The sequence below is a fragment of the Mustela putorius genome, unplaced genomic scaffold, assembly GCF_011764305.1.
Source record: "Mustela putorius furo isolate JIRA1106 unplaced genomic scaffold, ASM1176430v1.1 tig00000174_pilon_pilon_pilon, whole genome shotgun sequence".
Taxonomy (NCBI): Eukaryota; Metazoa; Chordata; class Mammalia; order Carnivora; family Mustelidae; genus Mustela; species Mustela putorius.
The window spans coordinates 4072779-4094652 of record NW_025421304.1 but is presented as its reverse complement, the minus strand read 5'-3'; the positions used below and the strand labels follow the sequence as shown (position 1 = coordinate 4094652).

At 47.4% G+C, this 21874-nt stretch overlaps 1 protein-coding gene across 1 annotated transcript in view; it reads right to left on the bottom strand.

Annotated features, from left to right (window-relative positions):
- The window catches only part of RHPN2 (rhophilin Rho GTPase binding protein 2), a 57535-nt gene that overhangs the window by 18301 nt on the left and 17360 nt on the right, over positions 1–21874 (bottom strand). The window contains exons 3-6 of the mRNA XM_004765212.3: positions 13617–13745; positions 11175–11250; positions 1662–1739; positions 1166–1290 (exon numbers count right to left, since the gene is read on the bottom strand). Of these exons, the coding sequence (XP_004765269.1) occupies positions 1166–1290; positions 1662–1739; positions 11175–11250; positions 13617–13745 (408 nt within the window). The remainder of the gene's footprint in view (positions 1–1165; positions 1291–1661; positions 1740–11174; positions 11251–13616; positions 13746–21874) is intronic.

The following is a 21874-nucleotide window of genomic DNA, read 5'->3' as shown; positions in this document are numbered from 1 at the left end:
GATGGCTCAGTTGATTAAGTGTCTGATTCTTGATTTCAACTTGGGTCATGATCTTCGGGTTGTGAGATGGAGCCCCAAGCCAGGCTCCCTGCTAGAGGTGGAACCTGCTTAAGATTCCCTTTCTCCCTCTGCCCTCCACCCCACTCTCCCACTCCAAAATCCGTGTGTGTGTGTGTGTGTGTCCTCCCCTAAATGAAACACAGCAAATAGGAACCCCCCACTGTTCTTCCTCAAGTCTAAAAGACTCAGGATCTGTTAAAGTTCACCCGTCAACCAGGAGGCAGACGTGGAGATTCATCCTAATTCGACACTAAGGAGAAACCACCTTTACCCTTTCGCTCGGAGTAGGCAGCTAAGGCATCTATAGCAAAAGTCTTGCACCTATTCTTTCAAAAGGACAGCATTCATAGCCACCAGCAGTGATGTAATGCAGCTTGAATACGACCCAAGGCTCTTGGATTTGACTCTCCTTTCTCCCGTGCTAAGGACCCTCAGGGAAGAGGTACGGCATCTCCAAAGCATTTAAAGAGCACTAACCGGGGCGCCTGGGTGGCTCAGTGGGTTAAGCCGCTGCCTTCGGCTCAGGTCATGATCTCAGGGTCCTGGGATCGAGTCCCGCATCGGGCTCTCTGCTCAGCAGGGAGCCTGCTTCCCTCTCTCTCTCTCTCTGCCTCTCTGCCTACTTGTGATCTTTCTCTGTCAAATAAATAAATAAAATCTTTAAAAATAAATAAATAAATAAATAAAGAGCACTAACCTTCGAAAATACCAACTCTGGAGAAGAATCAAATGCTCTGCTTAACATCTACTTGTTTGCTGCCTTTGTCACTGGGACAAAACCCAACTCCCACTGCCCCCACCCCCGACCCGTTCCATCTGGGACAAGAATCTTTGTTCTTGTTAATTCCACCTCAGAGCCCCCGTGTTTCCCCAACAAGGAAGTGAGCACACACAAAAAAACTGCCTCTTCTCCTCGGCTCCCTTGATCCGAGAAGCAAGAAGCCACAGTCTGTTGGAGACTTCTCCCCTTGGATCCCCGTCATACGTAAACACGCGTTGATCTAGGCTCTCCTGGAGAAACGGGACCGCTTGAAAGAGAGGGCGAGGGATGCAGAGGAGGGCAGCAGCGGGGGGGGGGGGGGGGGGGCCGGCCTGGGTCACCTACCATGTAAACAAGATCCCCATCTGTCGGGTGGGTGGGAAGAACCGGCTCTCCACAAACCCCAGCTGGATGAAATAGCTCATGAGCAGTTCGACCCCAGCCTCATCCCGGCTGGGCGTCCGGCAAGCCTGGAGGGAAAGGGAACGGGGGTGGGGGGGGGGCAGATGAGGACCCAGCGCACGGCCACCCCAGGTGTCACACGCACTATGCCTACAGAGCCTGGGCCCCTGCTGCTGCTACCCTGAGCATGAGGCATGGGGGAAGGGGCTGGGGCAGGCTCAGGAGTCCCAGAATCCAGCCCCAGATGTGCCGAGGGCGTGTCTGCCCCCCCACCCCCCCATGGTGGCCAGGTTTTAAGGATGGTTTTGAAAGTGCCTCCCTATCACCTCCAACCACCTGTGATTCTGTAATAGGACTTTCTGAAGTCCTAGCAAACTCTGGCGGCCACCCTCCCCTCCCTTCCACTCCCCTCCCCTCCCCACTGCACACAACACGTCACCTGTCTCAGATCCATCAAATCTGCTATTTCATCTTCATACAGGTAGCTGTCCTCACTGTAATGCTCCAGGATAAAATCCTGCAAGCAAAAAGAGATGAGATCCTATAAGGCATCAGTGCAAACCATAAACAGGTCAAACAGGAATGTCTAATGTGCCCCCCCTTCCCTGATTTAAAAATACATGTAGAATTCATACAACCAGATTACATGCTACAGTGACTTTCCTGGTGGTGGGATTTATTTTCTGAACCACATGCACATTTAAAAATGTTCCTTTTGTTGCTTCAGTTAAAAGGAAAGTGGAAGTTGTTTTGTTCTTATTTTAAAACACGTTTGTAGGGGGGCCTGGCTGGCTCAGTTGGTGGAGCACCCAACCTTGATCTTGGGGTCATGAGTTCAAGCCCCATCTTGGGCATGGAGCCTACTTATAAGTAAATAAATAAAATAGGGGTGCATGGGTAGCTCAGTCGATTTAAGTGTCTGCCTTCGGCTCCAGTCATGATCTCAGGGTCCTGGGATGGAGCGCCACATCGGGCACCCTGCTTGGCAGGAAACCTGCCTTTCCCTCTGCCTGCTGCTCTGCCTACTTGTGCTCTTTCAAATAAATAAAATTTCTTAAATAAATAAAATACAATGTCTTTACATCACACCCAAGTGACTGTAAGTGACAATACATTGAACAATTCTGGCAAACATCCCAGACGCTCCGGGGCGCTGACGTTCATCCTATGGGCTGCCTTCAGTACCTGGGCACAGGGCCTTCCCGGAAAAGGAAACCCATGTTTGGAGACTGTTGTATGGCTACTTCCCTCAGGGTCTGCGATGAGAACCTTTGTGAGAGCAGCTTTGGGCATTTCCACAAAGGAAGCACCTGAATGAGACCCCCTAACTGGGTCTCCAGTCCAGCGTTTGACGACTCAATGAGCTCATTCAGGCATACGGCACACACTTGCCATGTCCGGGCACTGTTCGTAGAGCCTGGGCTCCATCAGTGAACAAAACAAAGTTTTCCCCCATGGAGCTTCTATTCTCACAAGGCAGCTCAGAAAGTTAAGTGATAGGCACAACAAATAAGTAAATTAGGGGTGCTTGGGTGGCTCAGCCACTAAGCACCTGCCTTGGGCTTAGGTCATGATCTCAGGGTCCTGGGATGGAGCCCCACGTTGGGCTCCCTGCTCGGCGGGGAGGCCTGCTTCTCCCACTGCTCCTGCTCTGTCTCTCTCAAATAAATAAATAAATAAATAAAACTTTACAAAAATAAATATTTTTAAAAAATAAGAAAATTACATCATATACTAGAAAATGTCAAGTATGACAGGGAAAAAACAAAAATAAAAATAGTATAAGGGGCATCGAGTGGCTTCTTGGCTAGCATCTGCCTTACATGCTGGCTCTCCCTGGCTACCAGAAAGTGGAGGACAGACGTGTTCAACTGTTTTCTCAGGGGTCTGTTAGAAGATTCTCATTACATGTTTTCTACACTAAAACCCCTACTGCTTTTTGTATGTTCAGTGCATACACACACACACACACACACACACACACACGCATACGTGCTCATATACCCTCGTCTTATAAAAACGGGGTTCTATTGAATATACACATTTGCTGAGCTTCTTTTTTTAAGATTTTATTTGACAGAGAGACACAGCGAGAGAGAGAACACAAGCAGGGGGAGTGGGAGAGAGAGAAGCAGGCTTCCTGCCAAGTAGGGAGCCTGATGTAGGGCTCAATCCCAGGACCCTGGGACTATGACCTGAGCAGAAGGCAGACGCTAAACCGACTGAGCCACCGAGGTGCCCTTTGCTGTGTTTTTCTTTTTGAATTTGCAATGTAGCAAACATTTTCTTATGCCACAAAATAAAACATGACTTTAAGAAAACTTTTTTAAAAGATTTATTTTAGAGAAAAAGAGAGAGTGCACAAGCAGGGAGGGGAAGACACAAGGGGGAGGGAGACTCTCCAGCAGACTCCCCACTGAGTGCAGAGCCCGACCCGGGGCTCAGTCCCACCACCTGAGCCAAATTCAAGAGTCAGACGCTTAACCAACTGAGCCCCCCAACCTCTGCTCTATAACGTGACTTTTAACGATTATGTAATCCTCCAATGTAATGCGTGTACAACTCATTTACTAAACAAATACATCGAGCGCCCACTTTGTGCCAGCTGATATGTACCATGATATTCTTTTAAAAAAAAAAAATATTTTATTTATTTATTTGAGGGAGAGTGAGTGAGAGAGAGCATGAGAGAGGAGGTGGTCAGAAGGAGAAGCAGACTCCCCAAGGAGCTGGGAGCCCAATGCAGGACTCGATCCTGGAAGTCCGGGATCATGACCTGAGCTGAAGGCAGTTGCTCAACCAACTGAGCCACCCAGGCGCCCTGTACCATGATATTCTTAACCTCTTCTTGCTAGATACTGAAGTCACTTGTATGTTTCTGGGATCAGAGATAAAAATGACGACAGTCTGCCGCATGGACACCTCTGTTTACCTCCTCAGCACACATTTTGAGATGACTCACTGGGCCCCAGGATATGCAAAGTTCCTTCTATTTTTCAATTTGGTCATTTTTACCCAATTTTTCCTTTCATTTTATGATGCTATCACAGATTTTCTTTACGACTTTAAAGTGCTAATGTTTGGAATCAGCTCCTCTACAAATATAAGGACCATCTGTAAAATCTGAAATGATCTTCCACTGTAATTGTATTAGTGAGGTTAAATCCCAGTGAAAATGATCTGGAGGGCAAAGTTCGTCTAAGGCATCTACGATGACATCCCTGAAAGCATGTTAGGGGTCACCACTCAGGAGATGCACAGGGATGAGAGAAACTGCCTCCTTTCCAGGACAGCACGTTGTTCTGTCAACTCCTGCTGTGGACACTGGCTAAAATTTTCTTAAAATCAGGAGACATATTACACTCAAAGTAAGTTTAAAAAAAACTTTATGTTAACCTCATAAAAGTCAAAGAGAATTTTCCTAAATTCTGAATACATTCCTAGGCTAGATTAAACATAAATATGTTTAAATATTAAATATGTTATCCTAAGTAGTACAATAAAAAATACCTAGCTGAGGACGCCTGGCTGGCTCAGTGGGTTAAAGCGTCTGCCTTCGGCTCAGATCATTGATCCCAGAGTCCTGGGATCGAGCCCCACATTGGGCTCTCTATTCAGCAGGGAGCCTGCTTCCCCCTCTCTCTATCTGCCTGCCTCTCTAACTACTTGATCTCTGTCTGTCAAATAAATAAATAAAATCTTAAAAAAAAAAATCTAGCTGAAACCTACTATAAACATCAAGGATAAGACAAGGACTACATAATATAATTCTATTATATGACATAATTCTGAAGTTCTCTAGCCAACAAATTAAGACAAATATTAGAAAGAAGCAAAAATAATATATATGTGTAAATATATATATATATATATATACATATATATATATTACAAAATAACGGCGTATTTACAAAACCCAGAGCATCGACTGAAAAACTAATAAAATAATAGAAATTCAGTGAAATGGCCACAAAGTTAATAGAAATAATTCAACAGTCTTTGCTTCTTTTTAATTTCTTTTTTTTTTTTTTTTAAGATTTTATTTACTTGACAGAAAAACACAGCCAGAGAGGGAACTCAAGCAGGGGGAACAGGAGAGGGAGAAGCAGGCCTCCCGAGGAGCAGGGAGCCCAATGCAGGGCTTGATCCCGGGACCCTGGGATCATGACCCAAGCTGAAGGCAGACGCGTAACAACTGAGCCACCCAGGTGTCCCAATAGTCCTCCCTTCCTATATAAGCCATAACCAGTTAGAAAAATATAACAGGGAAACAATAATTTCCCAATTGTACCCCCTCAACAAAAGTATAATATGCCGAGGGATAAAATTAATTGAATTCACTAAGCAGTTAGGTATTGAACTTTACGGAAAGACTTAAGTTATTTCATTCTTTCATGTATGCGCTAAGGCATTTTTTAATAATTTCAAGTATAGTCAACATACAGTGTTATATTAGCTTCAGGTGTACAATATAGTGATTCGACAACTTTATGCGTTACTCAGTGCTCACCAATGAGTGTGCTCTTAATCCCCCTCACCTGTTTCATTCACCCCCCACCAACTCCACCCCACCCCATCCCACCCCAGGAACCCGCAGTTTGTTCTCTATAGTTAAGAGTCTGGTTTTTTGGCTTGTCTCTTTTTTCTTTCTTTCATTTGTCTTGTTTCTTAAATTCCACAAAGGAGTGAAATCATATGGTATTTATGTTTCTCTGACTGACTTATTTCACTCAGCATTATACTCTCTAGATCCAACCCTATGTGTTATAAATGGGAAGCATGAGATCACTTTTTTAATAAGACAGACATGGTCCCTGCCCCGTATAAAATCTGCTATTTGTTGACATATCAATAATTAGAAATACTATGTTCATAGATGAAAACGTGCAATATGGCAATCTTCTCCTACATAAGCTAGGAATCTAATGAAATTTCAATCAAAACCCAAAAGTACTACTTTGGGGAAACCTGACAAAATATGGAAGTAAAAATGTGGGAGAAAAGTCAGAACATGTGGAAAAGCATGGTCATAAAGAAGGCTTGCTCTAATCGCTATTAGAACACATAGGGATGGGGCGCCTGGGTGGCTCAGTGGGTTAAAGCCTCTGCCTTCGGCTCAGGTCATGATCCCAGCGTTCTGGGATCGAGCCCCGCATCAGGCTCTCTGCTCTGTGGGGAGCCTGCTTCCTCCTCTCTCTCTGACTACCTCTCTGCCTACTTGTGATCTCTGTCTGTCAAATAAATAAAATCTTGAAAAAAAAAAAAGAACACATAGGGATTAAACAGTGAGCAATGGATAGACAATGAAACCAGCCATGGATCCGAAACAGATGGCAGCGGACTCAAGAATCAAGTGTACAACAAAAGCCAGCATTCCAGAGAGGAGGGAAAGGCTTGAGCACCCAGCAGGTCTAGACAGGAGGAAGGTGGCACCCACAGATGTGAATTTAAGGAAAGGGCTAACACAGGTATGGGCAGGGTTAAGGGAAACCACAGGGATGGTGCAGAACCTCCAGGGCCATTAGAATCCCAGGTCAAGAAGGAAATGAGCTTTGAAAATCCGGAGAGAGGGCTACCTGAGGTGGGCAACGAAGCCACCAGGCCCTTTCCTCAGGAATGCAAACGGAAGCCAGCTGAGCCGCCTGCAGAGTAGATGTCCCAACCTCCCGTCCTCCTAGCCCCTCCAGCCTGTGGTGGCCTCCATGGCACAGAGCAGGATGGAGGAGGGGGGCTGGGAGTAGGGGCACAGGGGTCACAGAGGGAAGTGGACACCAGCCAGCACCACAATGGCTTCTTTACACGGAGCTCACGGGGAACTGGCCACCCATTTGGTGAAAATAAAAAGTGATGGCCTTATACCTCATTGTTTACCCCCAAAAGTAATTCCAGATAGATTAAAGATCTGAGGCAAAAACATATGAAACAAGACAACTGGGAGAAACAGTAGCAAAATATTTATGCCATCTTGGTGTGCAGGGTACCTTTCTGAACATGTCCTCGAGACACAACTATAAAGGGATGGACCAGTAGATTCAACAACAAAATATCTTAGTGGCAAAAATATATATATTTTATATATATATATGATATATATAAATATATGAAAATATATATGGTATCATATATAAATATATAAAAATATATATCTGATAACTTTTAAAGTGCTTGTGTAACAAGTTAAATTAGAGGGAGAATGCACTGAGAGAAATATTTGCAATATATATAACCAAGGAACCAAGGGTTATTATCCTTCATATGTAAACGAAATCCTGTAAGAAGTAAGAGCAAAACTCTGGAAAAGCAGACAGAGGGCAGAAAGTCATTTCAAAATCAGGCAAAAGCAGTAGAAGGCCAAGAAACATACACAAGAATGTATCCAACTCTAGTACTGATCAGAGAAATGCAAAACATAGTAGGCGATTATCTTGCCTAATTTTACAAAAATCAGAAAGATCTCATTAAAACATCCAAATGGGGAATGAAAGCCAGGGTAACACAAGGTGCGGGAAGGTAAACAGTCACACACAGCTGCTAGGAAAGAAGGCGGGACTCCTTCTGGTGGTAAGTAGGTTGTGTCTATCTTCCACCCACCAAATCCACATCTAGAAACTGATCCAAAGAGAATGCTGGGCGGAGTGTGCAGATGTTCACTGGTGGGCTGGGGACAACAGCAAGCATCTGGAAGCTGCTGAAAGACTGAGACAGCCTGGGTGGCTCAGTGCGTTAAGCCTCTGCCTTTGGCTCAGGTCATGATCTCAGGGTCTTGGGATCAAGTCCCACATGGGGGGAGGGGGGGTCTCTGCTCAGCAGGGAGCCTGCTTCCCACCCCTGCCCCCCCCCCCCGGCCGCCCGCCTGCCTCTCTGCCTACTTGTGATCTCTCTGTCAAATAAATAAATAACTCTTAAAAAAAAAAACAAAAACAAGAATGAGATTAACAGCCACGTGGTTCAGCACCTACTGCAAGCAGACACCTCACGAAGCCCTAAGGAGGGGAGGAGGGGAAGAGCCACACAGCCTCATAAGTCAGGTCCCTGAGAGAGAAGGAGCCCCAGTGACCAAAGATTAAGCGCTGAGCAGGTCACTGAGCTCAGGGGGAGGTGGGTGGGGCTGGGAGAGAGCTTTCCCTGTCTTGGCATTTTTCCAAATGTTTTTCAATCCTGTTCTTAATCTAAAAAAATAAATGAAGCTGTATTTGGGGGAGGAGGGGAGAGGAGGGAAGGAGAAGCAGGCTCCCCGCTGAGCAGGCAGCAGGGAATGGGGTCCTGGGGCTGGATCCTAGGTCCAAAAGATCTTGACCTGAGCCAAAGGCAGGTGGCTTAACCGACTGAGCCACCCAGGTGCCTCCTGACGGTGCCTTTTAATGAGGTCATTGGAAAGCTCATTTGTTTAAAAATAGAACCAAATCACAATGGGAAGCTTTGCTGACCACGAAGTGTCACAGAGATACACATGGTGGCGAGCAAGACAAGCCGCACCTGGAGCTGTGCTCAGGCCGAGCAACTCCAGCAGCACCTGCCTGGAACTCTCCAGCACACACGAGGACGAGGGGGGGGGTATTGGGAAACAGAATGTCCCCAGATGTGCTCATTTTCCTATGACTGACATTTGAAGAGTCCCTTTTAGGCTAAAATGACATGGTTGGAAGCCTCAGCTAAAGAGCACTTGGCCATGCCCGCAACATGTGATTTTTTTTTTTTTTTCCCACTGAGTTTAATGTGGAATCCAGCACATGACTCGTTCGGATCCTTGCAGATGCCCAGAAAGCTCCAAGTTGCTCTAAGTCTCCCTTAACACGCCTACATTCTTGCAGGCTTGGTGCCAAGCAACAAATGGAATCGTAAAGAAACCACTCAACAGGGACAACTGGGGGGCCCAATTGGTGGTCAGGTCATGACCCTGGAGTCCGAGGATCAAGTCCCACATAGGGCTCCCTGCTCAGTGGGGCATCTGCTGCTCCCCCTCCCTCTGCCTGCTGTTCCCCTGCTCTTGCTCTCTCTCTCTCTGACAAATAAATAAAATCTGAAAGAAAGAAAGAAAGAAAGAAGCCATTCCACAAAAGCACCTAAAGACATCTCCACAGTCACAAGGGCTGTCTTGAGTCTCACAGTTCTGGCAGCCTGGAAACAGCTGGCACAAAGCTGCAGCTCCTGGGTTGTTTTCTACCCAGAAAATCAAATCTCGTGTGATCCCGAGTCCTGTGAGACTACCAATGTCCCTTCTCAAACTCCAAAATAAACCCCAAATTGACAGGGACAGGGACCTAGATGTAAACAAGGCAGCAGTCCCTAAGTGAAAGAGCTTCTTCTGCCCACACTCATAGTCTCAGCTCCAGAAGGCAGGTCAAGGGCAGCAAGCTTTCAAGCACGAATCGACTGCTTTTAAAAGGACAGATTTTTTTTTTTTAAGATTTATTTATTGAACAGAGAGAGATATCATAAATAGGCAGAGAGAGAGGGGGAAGCAGGCTCCCCACTGAGCAGAGAGCCCTATTTGGGGCTTGATCCCAGGACCCTAAGATCATGACCTGAGCCAAAGGCAGAGGCTTAACCCACTGAGCCACCCAGGCACCCCAAGGACAGATTTTATAGCACCCAACGTGCATATAATTTTTTTTCTTCTCTAAACTAGAAGTAGTCCAAGATGAGTCAACTAACAGGACCGCTATGAAAAGAAACATAATACTTGGAAGCATTTTTCAGGACACTGGGGCGTGCCCATGCTGGAAGGCTCAGGCAGGGGCTACCTCCCACTCCATGTCCCTTTTCTCCTCCTAATTGGACGCTAGAGGTGATTCACTAAAACTCAGAATGATAGGGCGCCTGGGTGCCCTTCACTCAGATGGTGAAGCGTCTCCCTCCAGCTCAGGTCATGATCCCAGGGTCCTGGGATGGAGCCCCCACATGGGGCTTCCCACTCAGCAGGGAGCCTGCTTCTCCCTCTGACTTTCCTCCCTGCTTGTGCTCTCACTTGCACTCTCTTCTCTCTCATATAAATGAATAAAATCTTAAAAAAAAAAAAACACCTGAATTTTTTAAAAAGAAGAGAGGATAAAAAACCAGAAAGAGAAGGGAGAGGAGGAGGGCGGGAGAGAGAGAAAAGAGGCTGGATCTCCAGGAATTCATGGAGGAAAAAAAAAAACAACCAAACAAACTCCTAATTTCCAGCTTTTCAAGTATTTAAAGATAGTTAACCAACATGTTTGATTTATTGGGAAATATATCAAAAAGCAGAATGGATTGGTCTATCAATACAGGAATGCACAGACAGATAAAAAGATAACTAACAAAATGTTCGCAGCAGAATCTAGGTACTGAGTATATAGGGATTCACCGCAAAATCCTCTCAGTTTTTCTTGAAGTTTAGAAATTTTCATAGGGACGCCTGGGTGGCTCAGTTGGTTAAGCAGCTGCCTTTGGCTCAGGTCATGATCCCAGCGTCCTGGGATCGAGTCCCACATCGTGCTCCTTGCTCAGCGGGGAACCTGCTTCTCCCTCTGCCTCTGCCTCCCATTCTGTCTGCCTGTGCTCGCTCTCTCCCCCGATCTCTCTGATAAATAAATAAAATCTTAAAAAAAGAAAAGAAATTTTCATAATAAAATGTCAGGGGAAAGAATTAGCAATTCTACCATAAACATGGCCTACACTGGTCACCAAATTTAAGAAAAAATTAAAATAGAGTGAAATTTTAAAATTCCAAAGCATGTCCTCCACGCACCATCTCTGGCTTGGCCTCCTGGGGAAGGAAGACCCAGGTTTCTAACTTGCCTTCTGGGGCCTGCACCTTGTAGGGACCAAAGACGGTGTGAGGTCACAGAAAGACAGACAAACTGTCTAGCTTACGGAACTCAACTGACACTCGCCCCACTGAGCCTAAGGCCACATGCAAGGGATACACAATTCCTAGTTTGTCTTTTTAAACAGTGAATCTAGTGTCCCATGCTTTGAGATTTACCTTGAGAATGACAGAGAAGTCAACATCCTTGGTCTCCTTCAGGCCAAGAGGAATCAGCGGGACCGTAAATGCCTCCCTATAAGGAACACAGCAAGGTATGTGAACACTGGGATCCCAGCCGCTCTGCACCCAGCAGCCCCGCTCAGAGCACCCCCCACCTCCAGACGCCAATCCTGCACACACCACTTCAGGTTCCATGAAGATGCCTGTCTCTGCCTGTCACGTGCCTGTCTCTGTTCTAAGCCCAATCCCAGGGCCCTGTGACTTCTGGACTACAGAGCCTAACACAGGAGGCCTACCACCTTGACCCAGGTCTCAATTTCCACCATTCTTTGACTTCATTGAGGACCAACCATGGGGCAGGGTCTGGGTCTGGGGTGCGCACTACTCCCCGACCTGGGCGTACCATCACCTCCCATCCCCACCCTCCTTCCCCCATTCCCCACCAGGGCAGGTCCCACCTCTCCTGTGCCCTCCAATCTGAGCCCTCGCAAGGCCTCCTCTGATGGGGGGGGTTATCCCCTTTGGTGCCCCAGCACCTGCACGGAGAAGAGCTCGAGGGCCAGGGCTCCTCCTAACACCTAAATGCCCCTAGCTCCAGCCCAGGGTCACACCCCGGCCAGCTACTTGCCCCCCCACACAGCTCCCACCCCAACTGACCACTCAGTTCCCCCAGAGATCACCCTGAGTCTACATTCTTAGGGGCAGGGGCAGGGCTAACAGGAAGTAAAGGGGGCTCAGGCTGTGTGTTTTGCAAACAGAGATTTAGCTCCCTGACCTGTAATAGGAGACCTCCTGGGGCTGCTCAGCCCAGCCAGGGAGAAGGCCAGGAATGCTGGGCAGGGGGAGTGGACAATGCAGCTGTAAGCCGAAACTGTCTCTGCGGCCGAAGGGAAAACCACGGGCTGCTTTAAAAGCAGGCGCCATCCAACCCTGGGTGTGCATGGCTTCCCCAAAGCCTGCAGGGGAAGCTGGGTGCTACTGGAAGGAGAGAGGAAGGACCGTGCCTCTCTCCTCTGGGCCCCAGCACCCTCCTGCCCTCACCCCACTGGGGGTGGAGACAAGGCCTGTTCTCCCCGTGACTGGGGAGAGCACCCAGGGCACCCCAGCCCCAACCCCACACTAACAAAACTCCATGACCTCCAGCCTCGTGTTTTCTCATCTGCCCCGCCCGACCTCTTCTTCCAGGCCTGCCTCACAGTAATGTTTAAAGATCCACCGTGCTTAGAAAGAAACCATCTGTTCTGAAAATAGGAAGAGGGCAGAGGCGAACCCAAGGCATCAGTACGAACCTGCACATCTCTCTCACCCCTCTCCCCGATGGCACAGGGGACCACCCGGGCAGTGAGGGCAACGCTGAAATCATGCGGGGCCCTTCGTGCCCGTCTCTGCAGGTGGGGCTCCCAGCAATCCAGAACAGCAAGTGGGAATATGAAATGTCCTACATTTATCAGCAAAGTTGGGCCCTGACTCGCTTACTCAAGGAACTTCGACCTCGGGGCAGAACAATGGCATTTAATACCACAGAGGAGACTGGGAGAAGCCTCTTACTGGGTGTTCTGATTCAGTGTTCAAAACCACACTGGGAGCCCATGGGTGAACGAGCCAGGACACTTGGACGTCATAGAAGGAAGAGCAGAGGTTTCACATGCTGATACTTCCCCTCCAGCCCTGAAAAACACCCCACGGGCCATGCAGAGGCTTGGGGGCAATCAGGAAAAGCACATTCCAAAGGGGACTCTGGGTTCCCAAATGTCGTCCTTCTGTGAATCCACAGGACTGTTTACTGAGTTTCCCCTGGTGCTCACCTACCTTTTGAGAAATCTCACTTCCCTGCACAGAGCTTCTCGAAGTGATTTCACCTCCCTTTCAGAGGTAGCTCCCCTTGGGAAGACTTTCTGAGCTTTTCTGAAGGCCCCGCCTCAATATGGCTCTGGCACAAACTCCCCAGGAGAGGCTTCTGAGTTACTGTATTTGTTTCTCGAAAATGTAATGGGGCCCATTTTTGAAGTGTCTCCTCAGGGAACTCACCTGGGTCCCCTTAATCTTTGATGTCAAGGATCCCTGTCAAGCAGTTGGTGTGTTTTTTGTGTCCTATCCTCAGAACGACCCAGCCAAGCCCTAGGCACGGTGATGAAACTGACAGGGAAGAAGGGCAGGCAGTACGGACCCCCCCATCAGCAGGCTGACTCTCAGATCCAACCACAAGGGTATCTTCATGGCAAAGCTACGTGAGAGACACCATCTCTTCATCCAGACCCAGTCACACAGCTTTTCCCAAAAACTATGTCACAAGGTGGGTCCAAGGACAATTGGATGCCTTATCATCCAACTCCCCAGGTATTTCCAACAAACTCCATCTGTTCGCCCCTTGACTCTTACGCCATACTCAGTCCTCAAACTGGTCCATCCCTCTCATCCCAAAGCACTGCCCCCACTTACTCTGTGTTCTGGTAGACTCCCACTGAGATGTTGAGCCCCTCCAGCTCCTCCTTGAGCATCTGCAGGTCTGAATTCACGAAGCTCAGTTCCAGGCGCACCTGCTCTCGAACCTTCTGGTTTGTAGCTACTCTGTTAAAAGAGAAGGGGGAGAAAAGTGCCTTCAGCCAAGCTGCCCAGCTACCGGGGGAGCAGACCTCCCAGGCCCCATAAGGAAGTTCTGAGGGTTCCCTTGCAGGTATGAGGACCAGAGGTGACCTGGTATCTCCAAAATGCTCAGCAACAGGCCCATCTTGAGCCACGCCTACCAGTAAAGGGACCTGGGATGACAGTGATACACTGAGCTGCCAGACGTGAATCTTAAGACACCCCTACAAAGAATTAGCTTTAAGAAAAGAGGGAACTGCTCCCAGCCACCCAAAAAGACCATCAATTATCCCCTTGAAAGGAAATGGGTAAGAAAACGGAGGAGGAGATAATGCTCCCAGCTCATTCTATGAGCTCTAGTCTTACCCTGACCCAGACCAGAGGAGGACATCACAAGAAAGCAAAACAATAAACTGACATTCTTCATGAATATATATGCAAAAATCCTCAACAAAATATTAGCAAGCAGAAACCAGCAACATTTAACATAACTCAGATTACATACCACAACCAAGTGGGACTTATCCCAGGACTGCAAGGTTGGTTTAATATCCGAAAATCAATTACTGTAACATACTTTATTAATAGGATACAGGATAAAAAAACACATAGTCCTCTCAACAGATACAAAAGAAACGTGGGATAAAGTCCAACATAGATTCATGATAAAAATTCTCAACAAAGGGCACCTGGGTGGCTCAGTGGGTTCAACCTCTGCCTTCGGCTCAGGTCATGATCTCAGGGTCCTGGGATCAAGCCCCATATCAGGCTCTCTGCTGGGCAGGGAGCCTGCTTCCCCTCCTCTCTCTCTGCCTGCCTTTCTGCCTACTTGTGATCTCTGTCTGTAAATAAATAAATAAAATCTTAAAAAAAAAAAAAGGCAAATAAATAAATAAAACCAAAATGAGATTATACTAGTACTAGCAATGCTAGTAATACTAGTAATAAAAAAGAAACAATAGCAAGTATTGAGGAGGATGTAGAGAAACTGGAATTCACACACTGCTGAATGTAAATGACACAGCACTTTGGAAAACAGCTGGGTAGTTTCTAAAAATGTTAACTATCTGGGGCACCTCGGTGACTGTTGGTTAAAGGTCCAACTCCTGATTTCAGCTAAGGTCATGACCTCAGGGTCATGGGATTGAGCCCTGTGTTGGAGTCTGCGCTCAGTGGGGAGTCTGCTTGAGATTCTCCCTCTCCCTCCGCCGCTCCTACCACTCGCTCACTCTCTCTCAAATAAATAATCTTTTTAAAAAAAATTTAATAAAAATGTTACAGATATTATCATACAACTGAGTCATCTACTCCTAGGAATCTATGTGAGAGGAATGAAAACTTACATCCCAACAAAGACGTGTAGGTGATGTTTACAGTAGCATGACTCATAGAAGACACAAAAAGTGGGAAAAATCCAGATATCCATTAACTGGCAAATTGGATTAGTAAAATGAGATCCCTGGAATTGAATGGTGTAAGCAATATGAAGGTATGAACTTCACCTAAATCCTCAAAGCGGAAGTTCAGACACCTGCTGGAAGACTTTCCAGGTGCCCCCTCACTTTACGGATTAGGAATCAACGCAAAAGTAACACTGGCAAGAATAACCAAGTCTATAGGGCGCCTGGGTGGCTCAGTTGGTTAAGCAACTGCCTTAGGCTCAGGTCATGATCCTAGAGTCCCGAGATTGAGTCCTGCATCAGGCTCCCTGCTCGGCGGAGAATCTGCTTCTCCCTCTGACCCTCCCCCTTCTCATGCTCTCTCTCTCAAATAAATAAAATCTAAAAGAAAAGAAAAAAGAATAACCAAGTCCTGAGCCAGGCCTTGAGGGCACAAGCCCATGAACCATCCTGTCAGTTCCTCAGTCATTCCTCGGACCAGCTACTAGAACTTCCTCCTTTCATGGATGAGGACATCTGAGGGTCATCAGCCAAGAGCTCCAGCCAGCCAGAGAAACAGTACCTGATCACATTCTCCACGCCAGCTGATGAAAATCCTGTCACCTGTCATGGGCTCACTTTGCTCACCGCCTATTCACCTTTTCCCCAGAAAGCAAAATACTAAAACACTTCCCCTACAGTCCGCCCTCTGCGCCGGGGCTCTCCTGGCCTTGCCACATATCTGAGCTCATCAATTTCTCCCCATGATGTGTTTATAGGTATACTCCCTCTTTTTGCTCTCCCCGGCCCATCACTGAACTCCTTCTCCTTGACCTACAAACTTAGGCTACGCCTCCTCAGAAAAAGCCATGCTTGATCCTGGCTGCAAATAGAAAGATACTTGCCCTTTTACTACTCGGTATGTCTTCACACATCTGGGCTTCCCAGCAGAGAAATGAGATATTGGAAGCTCAGTCTGGCAAATATCACTGGTTTGGGGATTTTGGTGGGGAGGGGAGGTAGCATGATTACCCGTAACAAATATATTTTATATTACAACACAGTATACACATACACATACATACTCCTAAAACAAAAGTCACACAAACCAAACTTGGCCGTGCATACAATACATCCCAACATATTTGATTCCATTCTAATAGCTTATTTTTTATTTTTTAAAAGATTCTCTTTATTTATTTGTCAGAGAGAGAACATGAGCACAAGCGGGGGGTGTAGCAGGCAGAGGGAGAGGGAGAAGCAGGCTCCCTGCTGAGCAAGGAGCCCGAAGTAGGACTCGATCCCAGGACCCCAGAATCATGACCTGAGCCGAAGGCAGATGTTCAATCAACTGAGCCACCCAAGCATCCCCCTCTTTTTTTTTCTAATAGCTTTTTTTAAAAGAGTAATATTCGCAACTCTCCTATTCTGATTCTCTAACACCAACTGGGTGCCCAGCAATTCAATTCAATTAAACTCAATTCCCACAGGTTAAAGACTCAGTACCCCCAAGACTCCCCCCATGTCAGGGGCCCGTCACAAGGCTGGGAGGAAGCACCTCTATTTGCAATCAACCAGCTACAAATCAAGGTTCTCCCAACACCCTTCTATGGTAATTTGCCAGAAAGACTCAGAACACTCAGGAGATCACTTCACTTACTTTTACTGTGGTTTATTTAAAGGACACAACTTAAAGAGCAGTCAGCTGGAACAGACCCACAGGCTGAGGAGGGGGAGCGACTTCCCTGTTCTCTCCAGACACGCCACGCCCCCAACACCTCGATGTCTTCACCAACATGGAAGCTCCCAAAGCTCATTGTGAGGGGCTGCAGGCAGGCTGCCCTGTTTCACTATGTGGGCCCAATCAATAAAATCACTGGCCATTGGCAACTGAACTCCATCTTCAGCCCCCTCCCCAAAAGTCTAGGGGTGGTACTATAAATTACAATTCTCTCACCAGGTTTGGTCTACCTGGTTAAAAGACCCATTTTGGGGGTGCCTGTGTGGCTCAGTGGGTTAAAGCCTCTGCAGTTGGCTCAGGTCATGATCCCAGGATCCTGGGATGGAACTCTGCATCAGGCTCTCTGCTCAGCAGGGAGCCTGCTCCCCCACCCCACCCCACCCCCGCCCGCCTGCCTCTCTGCCTACTTGTGATCTGTCAAATAAACAAATAAAATCTTTTTTTTTTTTTTAAGATTTTATTTATTTATTTGACAGGCAGAGGCTTTAACCCACTGAGCCACCCAGGCACCCCTAAACAAATAAAATCTTAAAAAAAAAAAATTAAATAGGGTCACCTGGGTGGTTCAGTGGGTTAAGCCTCTGCCTTTGGCTCGGATCATGATCCCAGGGTCCTGGGATCAAGCCCCGCCTCAGGCTCTCTGCTCACTGGGGAGCCTGCTTCCTCCTCTCTCTCTGCCTGCCTCTCTGTCTACTTGTGATCTCTCTCTGTCAAATAAATAAATAAAATCTTTAAAATAAATAAATAAATAAAAATAAAAGCTCCATTTTGAAGGTCCTGTTCCATTAGCACACAGAAGACATGAGGTTCCAAGGGTTCTAGGAGCTCTGTGCAAGGAACCAGGCAGAGTCTTCACTTATTTTGAAATACAATATGCCCAACACAGGGCTCGAACTCACAATCCCGAGATCGAGTCTCACATTCTACCGACTGAGCCAGCCAGGGACCCCACAGATATTTATTTTTTATAACACCACAGCAACCCCATGAATTGATTTTGTTACACACTAACGGTCACAATCTGTTGCTTGTAAAATCTGCACAAATCTGTAAAATTCTCAGGTGTTTCTGAGAATGTGACTGATACACTAGCCGGTCACGTCCACAAGGACATGAGGAAAGAAACTGGGAAGAGCTTCTTCTTTGCAACTGATCTGCCTTTGGTGGAACCGATGGATCTGATATGTGTGAGTCACGGTCCCTTCTTCATAGGGCCTGCCAGGAAGCTCCAAGACAAACTGCGGCCCGTGACTAACAAAGGATACAGAAGTTATGATGGAGAACATGAACTTTGCCTTCTATTTCATTCTCTTTCTCCTGGGAACTGGCATTGTCTTTTCCACATGGTGGGGGCTCAAAAAATTTCAGTTGATGAAAAACAAATAGAGTAAAGACCACTTCTCTAGAAGCAATGGTGGGGGTGGGGGGGTCTGGTTCTCAGCAACAGAGTAGATCCAACTTAATTGTAACAATTTACACCCTAAGACCCTTGCCCAAATATCTGCAGAGCCTCTAAACAGGCCAATTGGATTTTTTCCACTTCTATATACCTATTTGCCACTTCTCTTCCCTCTTGACTTGGCAATTTGAGATTTAGGATTTGCAACAAATCAGCGAGCTGCTCTTTGGACATGGACCTCTGGGTGGGTCACTCTCGAAAAAGTTGTGGCCGGGGAAGGAAAGCGCAGAGTGGGCTTAAGGGTCAGTCTCCACAATGCTAACCTTTGGGTATGAGGACGAATGGGAAACCAACCCCAGAGTGTAAGCTGCTTCTAGCACAGAGAATGATTTTTCAAAGACTCGCTGGTGAAAGGGGACAGGACTTCTCAAATAAGGTCAATCAATTGAGTATGACGTATGTGTCCAAGCGGAGGGAAGAGCCCAGGGTAACATATGAAAACAGAATCAGCTGGCCCAAATTAGGAATTAAAACCAGAGCCTCCGTCTCCTCAATACTGATGCTCTGCATCTGGGTGGCCTTTCCAGATGACAACAAATCACTTCTTTGGGCCTCCTTGGAAGAACATGGCTTTCTTCTCACCTTCCCCTTGACTGCAAACCTCCTCCGAGAACCTTATGGCCCAGTAACTGAGGATAGAGCCAAAACAGTCCTTAAGGCCAAGCAGGAAGAAGCAGAAGGGTGTTTCAGCCAAGTCTCCAACCTACGTTCTTCATGGCCTCCCTCTGGCCTGGACCTCCAAGGAAAGGCCTCTTCCCTTGGGTTTTTCATAAAGAGAATGCACACACTTGCAGAAAGTCAAGAATGAGAAGGCGTCCCACTGACTCTATGAGTGATCAGCCCAACAAGCGTGAACAGGGACAGAAAGCTATATTCAATTATTTCCCGAGGGTACTGCTACACCCACACCTTCTTTCCCTGAATTTGGAGCTGCTGAGACCTTTTCCACCTGAAGTATGAGCTCCTACATGGGCGCCTGGGTGGCTCAGTGGGTTAAAGCCTCTTCCTTCAGCTCAGGTCATGATCCCAGGGTCCTGGGATCAAGCCCCGCCTCAGGCTCTCTACTCACTGGGGAGCCCGCTTCCCTTCCTCTCTATCTCTGCCTACCTCTCTGCCTACTTGTGATTTTTCTCTTTCTGTCAAAAAATAAACAAAACCTTTATTAAAAAAAAAAAAATTAGCTTCTACGTGACTATGGCTTGCTTCTTTGCTTCAAGTCCAAAATTTCTTTAATGTCTGTGTTTTCTTTTAAAGATACAGGTGAATTTTGAATGCTGACCCATATAACTCCATCTGCTTTAGTGTAATTTTTTTTCCCAAGCCTTCCAGTAAAAGAGCTGTCCCTCCCCCCTTGCCCCCACCTTTAACAGCCACACTGACAAGCATCAAAGACTTGTACCAGCTTCATAGACCTTACTGGAACAGTTTGACCTTAATCCATCTGACCCCAAATCCTGCAAGTACCACCTGGTGGCCTCCTGTGGCCACCAGCGAGGGCAGCAGATCAGCCGATCTGTCAGGACATCTGATCCCAGTGTAGCCAGGGTAGGAAGGCACGCCTCAAGGTTACTATGGGCCCCAAAGGCCAAGGGGACTCCCATACCTCACAGCACAGACATACACCAGCCTCTATAAGAACTGACCATGTGAGCAGCCACTAACCTCAAGTCACTCTTACTACAGTTGACACTACCCCTGTCGCCCCTGGCCCAGAGCTTCATGACCCTCTGGCCCAGGGGATACAAACTCGAGGTCAAGGGAAAGCTTGTGCACTTGGTCCTCAGGGTGTTATTCCCAACCCCCCACCTCCCATTGAACTATGCACCAATATTTAAAATTTAACTATTGGAACATTCAAAAAAAAAAAAAAATGAAGAAAAAGGTCAGATCTTTCTCTTCTGCAAAAACAAAAACAAAAATAAAAATCTGCAGCCCTAGCAAACTCAGTCCTCCCCTCCATTTGAGGCACACGGCGGGCGGCCCCTCCAGAGAAAGCACATGCTCTGCACTTGGCCACTGTCCCCACCACTCTCTATTGCCTCATAGCACTAGGCCCAGCCCCTCCGGTCTTTCCCAAGCCCACTCAGCCCCTGTAAGCCTCACGGTGGGCCAGCCCTGCTCCAGCCCAGAAGGTACCAGTACAAGAGGGGAACCTGAGCCCAGAGAAACTGAATGGCCGGCCCTTATGCAAAGGGCCAGTTAGTTAAAATGGAACATCGTGGCAACATCCTTTAAATCTCACAAAGACCATCTCTGTTTCAGAGAAACAGCATCACATTTCCACCCCAGCTTTACTCAAGGGAGGGCAGGGTGCTGGGAAAAGAGAGAGAATAATGTCCTTGCTTAGCCTAGAAAAGTACGTTTAAAAAATATCAGATCTCTTTCCTGTCAAACTCCAGGAAGCTCATGGACTCTTGGCAGATCCGGCTCAGAGGAGGGGTACAAAGGGGTACACTGGGAGCAGATCTCAGGGTCCTGGGATCGAGCCCCGCCATCGGGCTCTCTGCTCTGCAGGGAGCCTGCTTCAGTGCCTGCCCAGCCCCCTACCAATGCAGGTAAGCACTGGGACCTCCACCTTCCTGCATCTGGGGGGACATCTTCCCAAATGCTCTTTTTTTTTTTTTTAAAGATTTTATTTATTTATGTGAGAAAGAAAGACAGAGAGTATAAGGAGTAGCAGAGGGGAGGGATAGAGAATCTGAAGCAGATTCCACACTGAGCACACGAGCCCGAAGTGGGGCTTGATTCCATGACTGTGGGACCATGACTTGAGTCAAAACCAAGAGTCCGGGCGCCTGGGTGGCTCAGTGGGTTAAGCCGCTGCCTTCGGCTCAGGTCATGATCTCAGGGTCCTGGGATCGAGTCCCACATCGGGCTCTCTGCTCAACAGGGAGCCTGCTTCCATCTCTCTCTCTCTCTCTCTGCCTGCCTCTCCATCTACTTGTGATCTCTCTCTATCAAATAAATAAATAAAATCTTAAAAAAAAAAAACAAGAGTCCGATACTGAACCAACTGAGTCACCTAAGTGCCCCCCCTCCAAAACGCTCTATCTTTATCTGAGGGCCATGGAGGGACACCTAAGAACCTGAAGGCCGACAGGTGCACACACAGGACAGCAGCACCCAATTTATGACAGAAACTACCTCCTGGCAGCAGGGACAGCCACGTAATCAGCCGCCCAGCAACAACCACAGGCCCAGAGCCGGACTTGGCTGAACACTTTATTTGTTTTCGGGAAACCGTTGGTGCTGCCAGAGTGAGATTAATAAATACCTTTAGGGTTCTCTCTCACAATATTCTCCAGAAAGGACCACTTTGAACTTTGAGGTCACTGCGAAAATCATTAACAACCCCACCCCGCCCCCACGCTCCCAGCTTAATTACAACGGCCAGCCTGACAAAGAGCTTGAACACTGGGGCTCTGAGGGGGTTTGCCGCTGTCCTTAAAAGAGCAAGACAGACAAAACCACCCCGGTTCCTGCCTTAGAAATGCCAAGGCCCCTGGTCAGAGAGGAGCCCCCCCGACTGACCTGT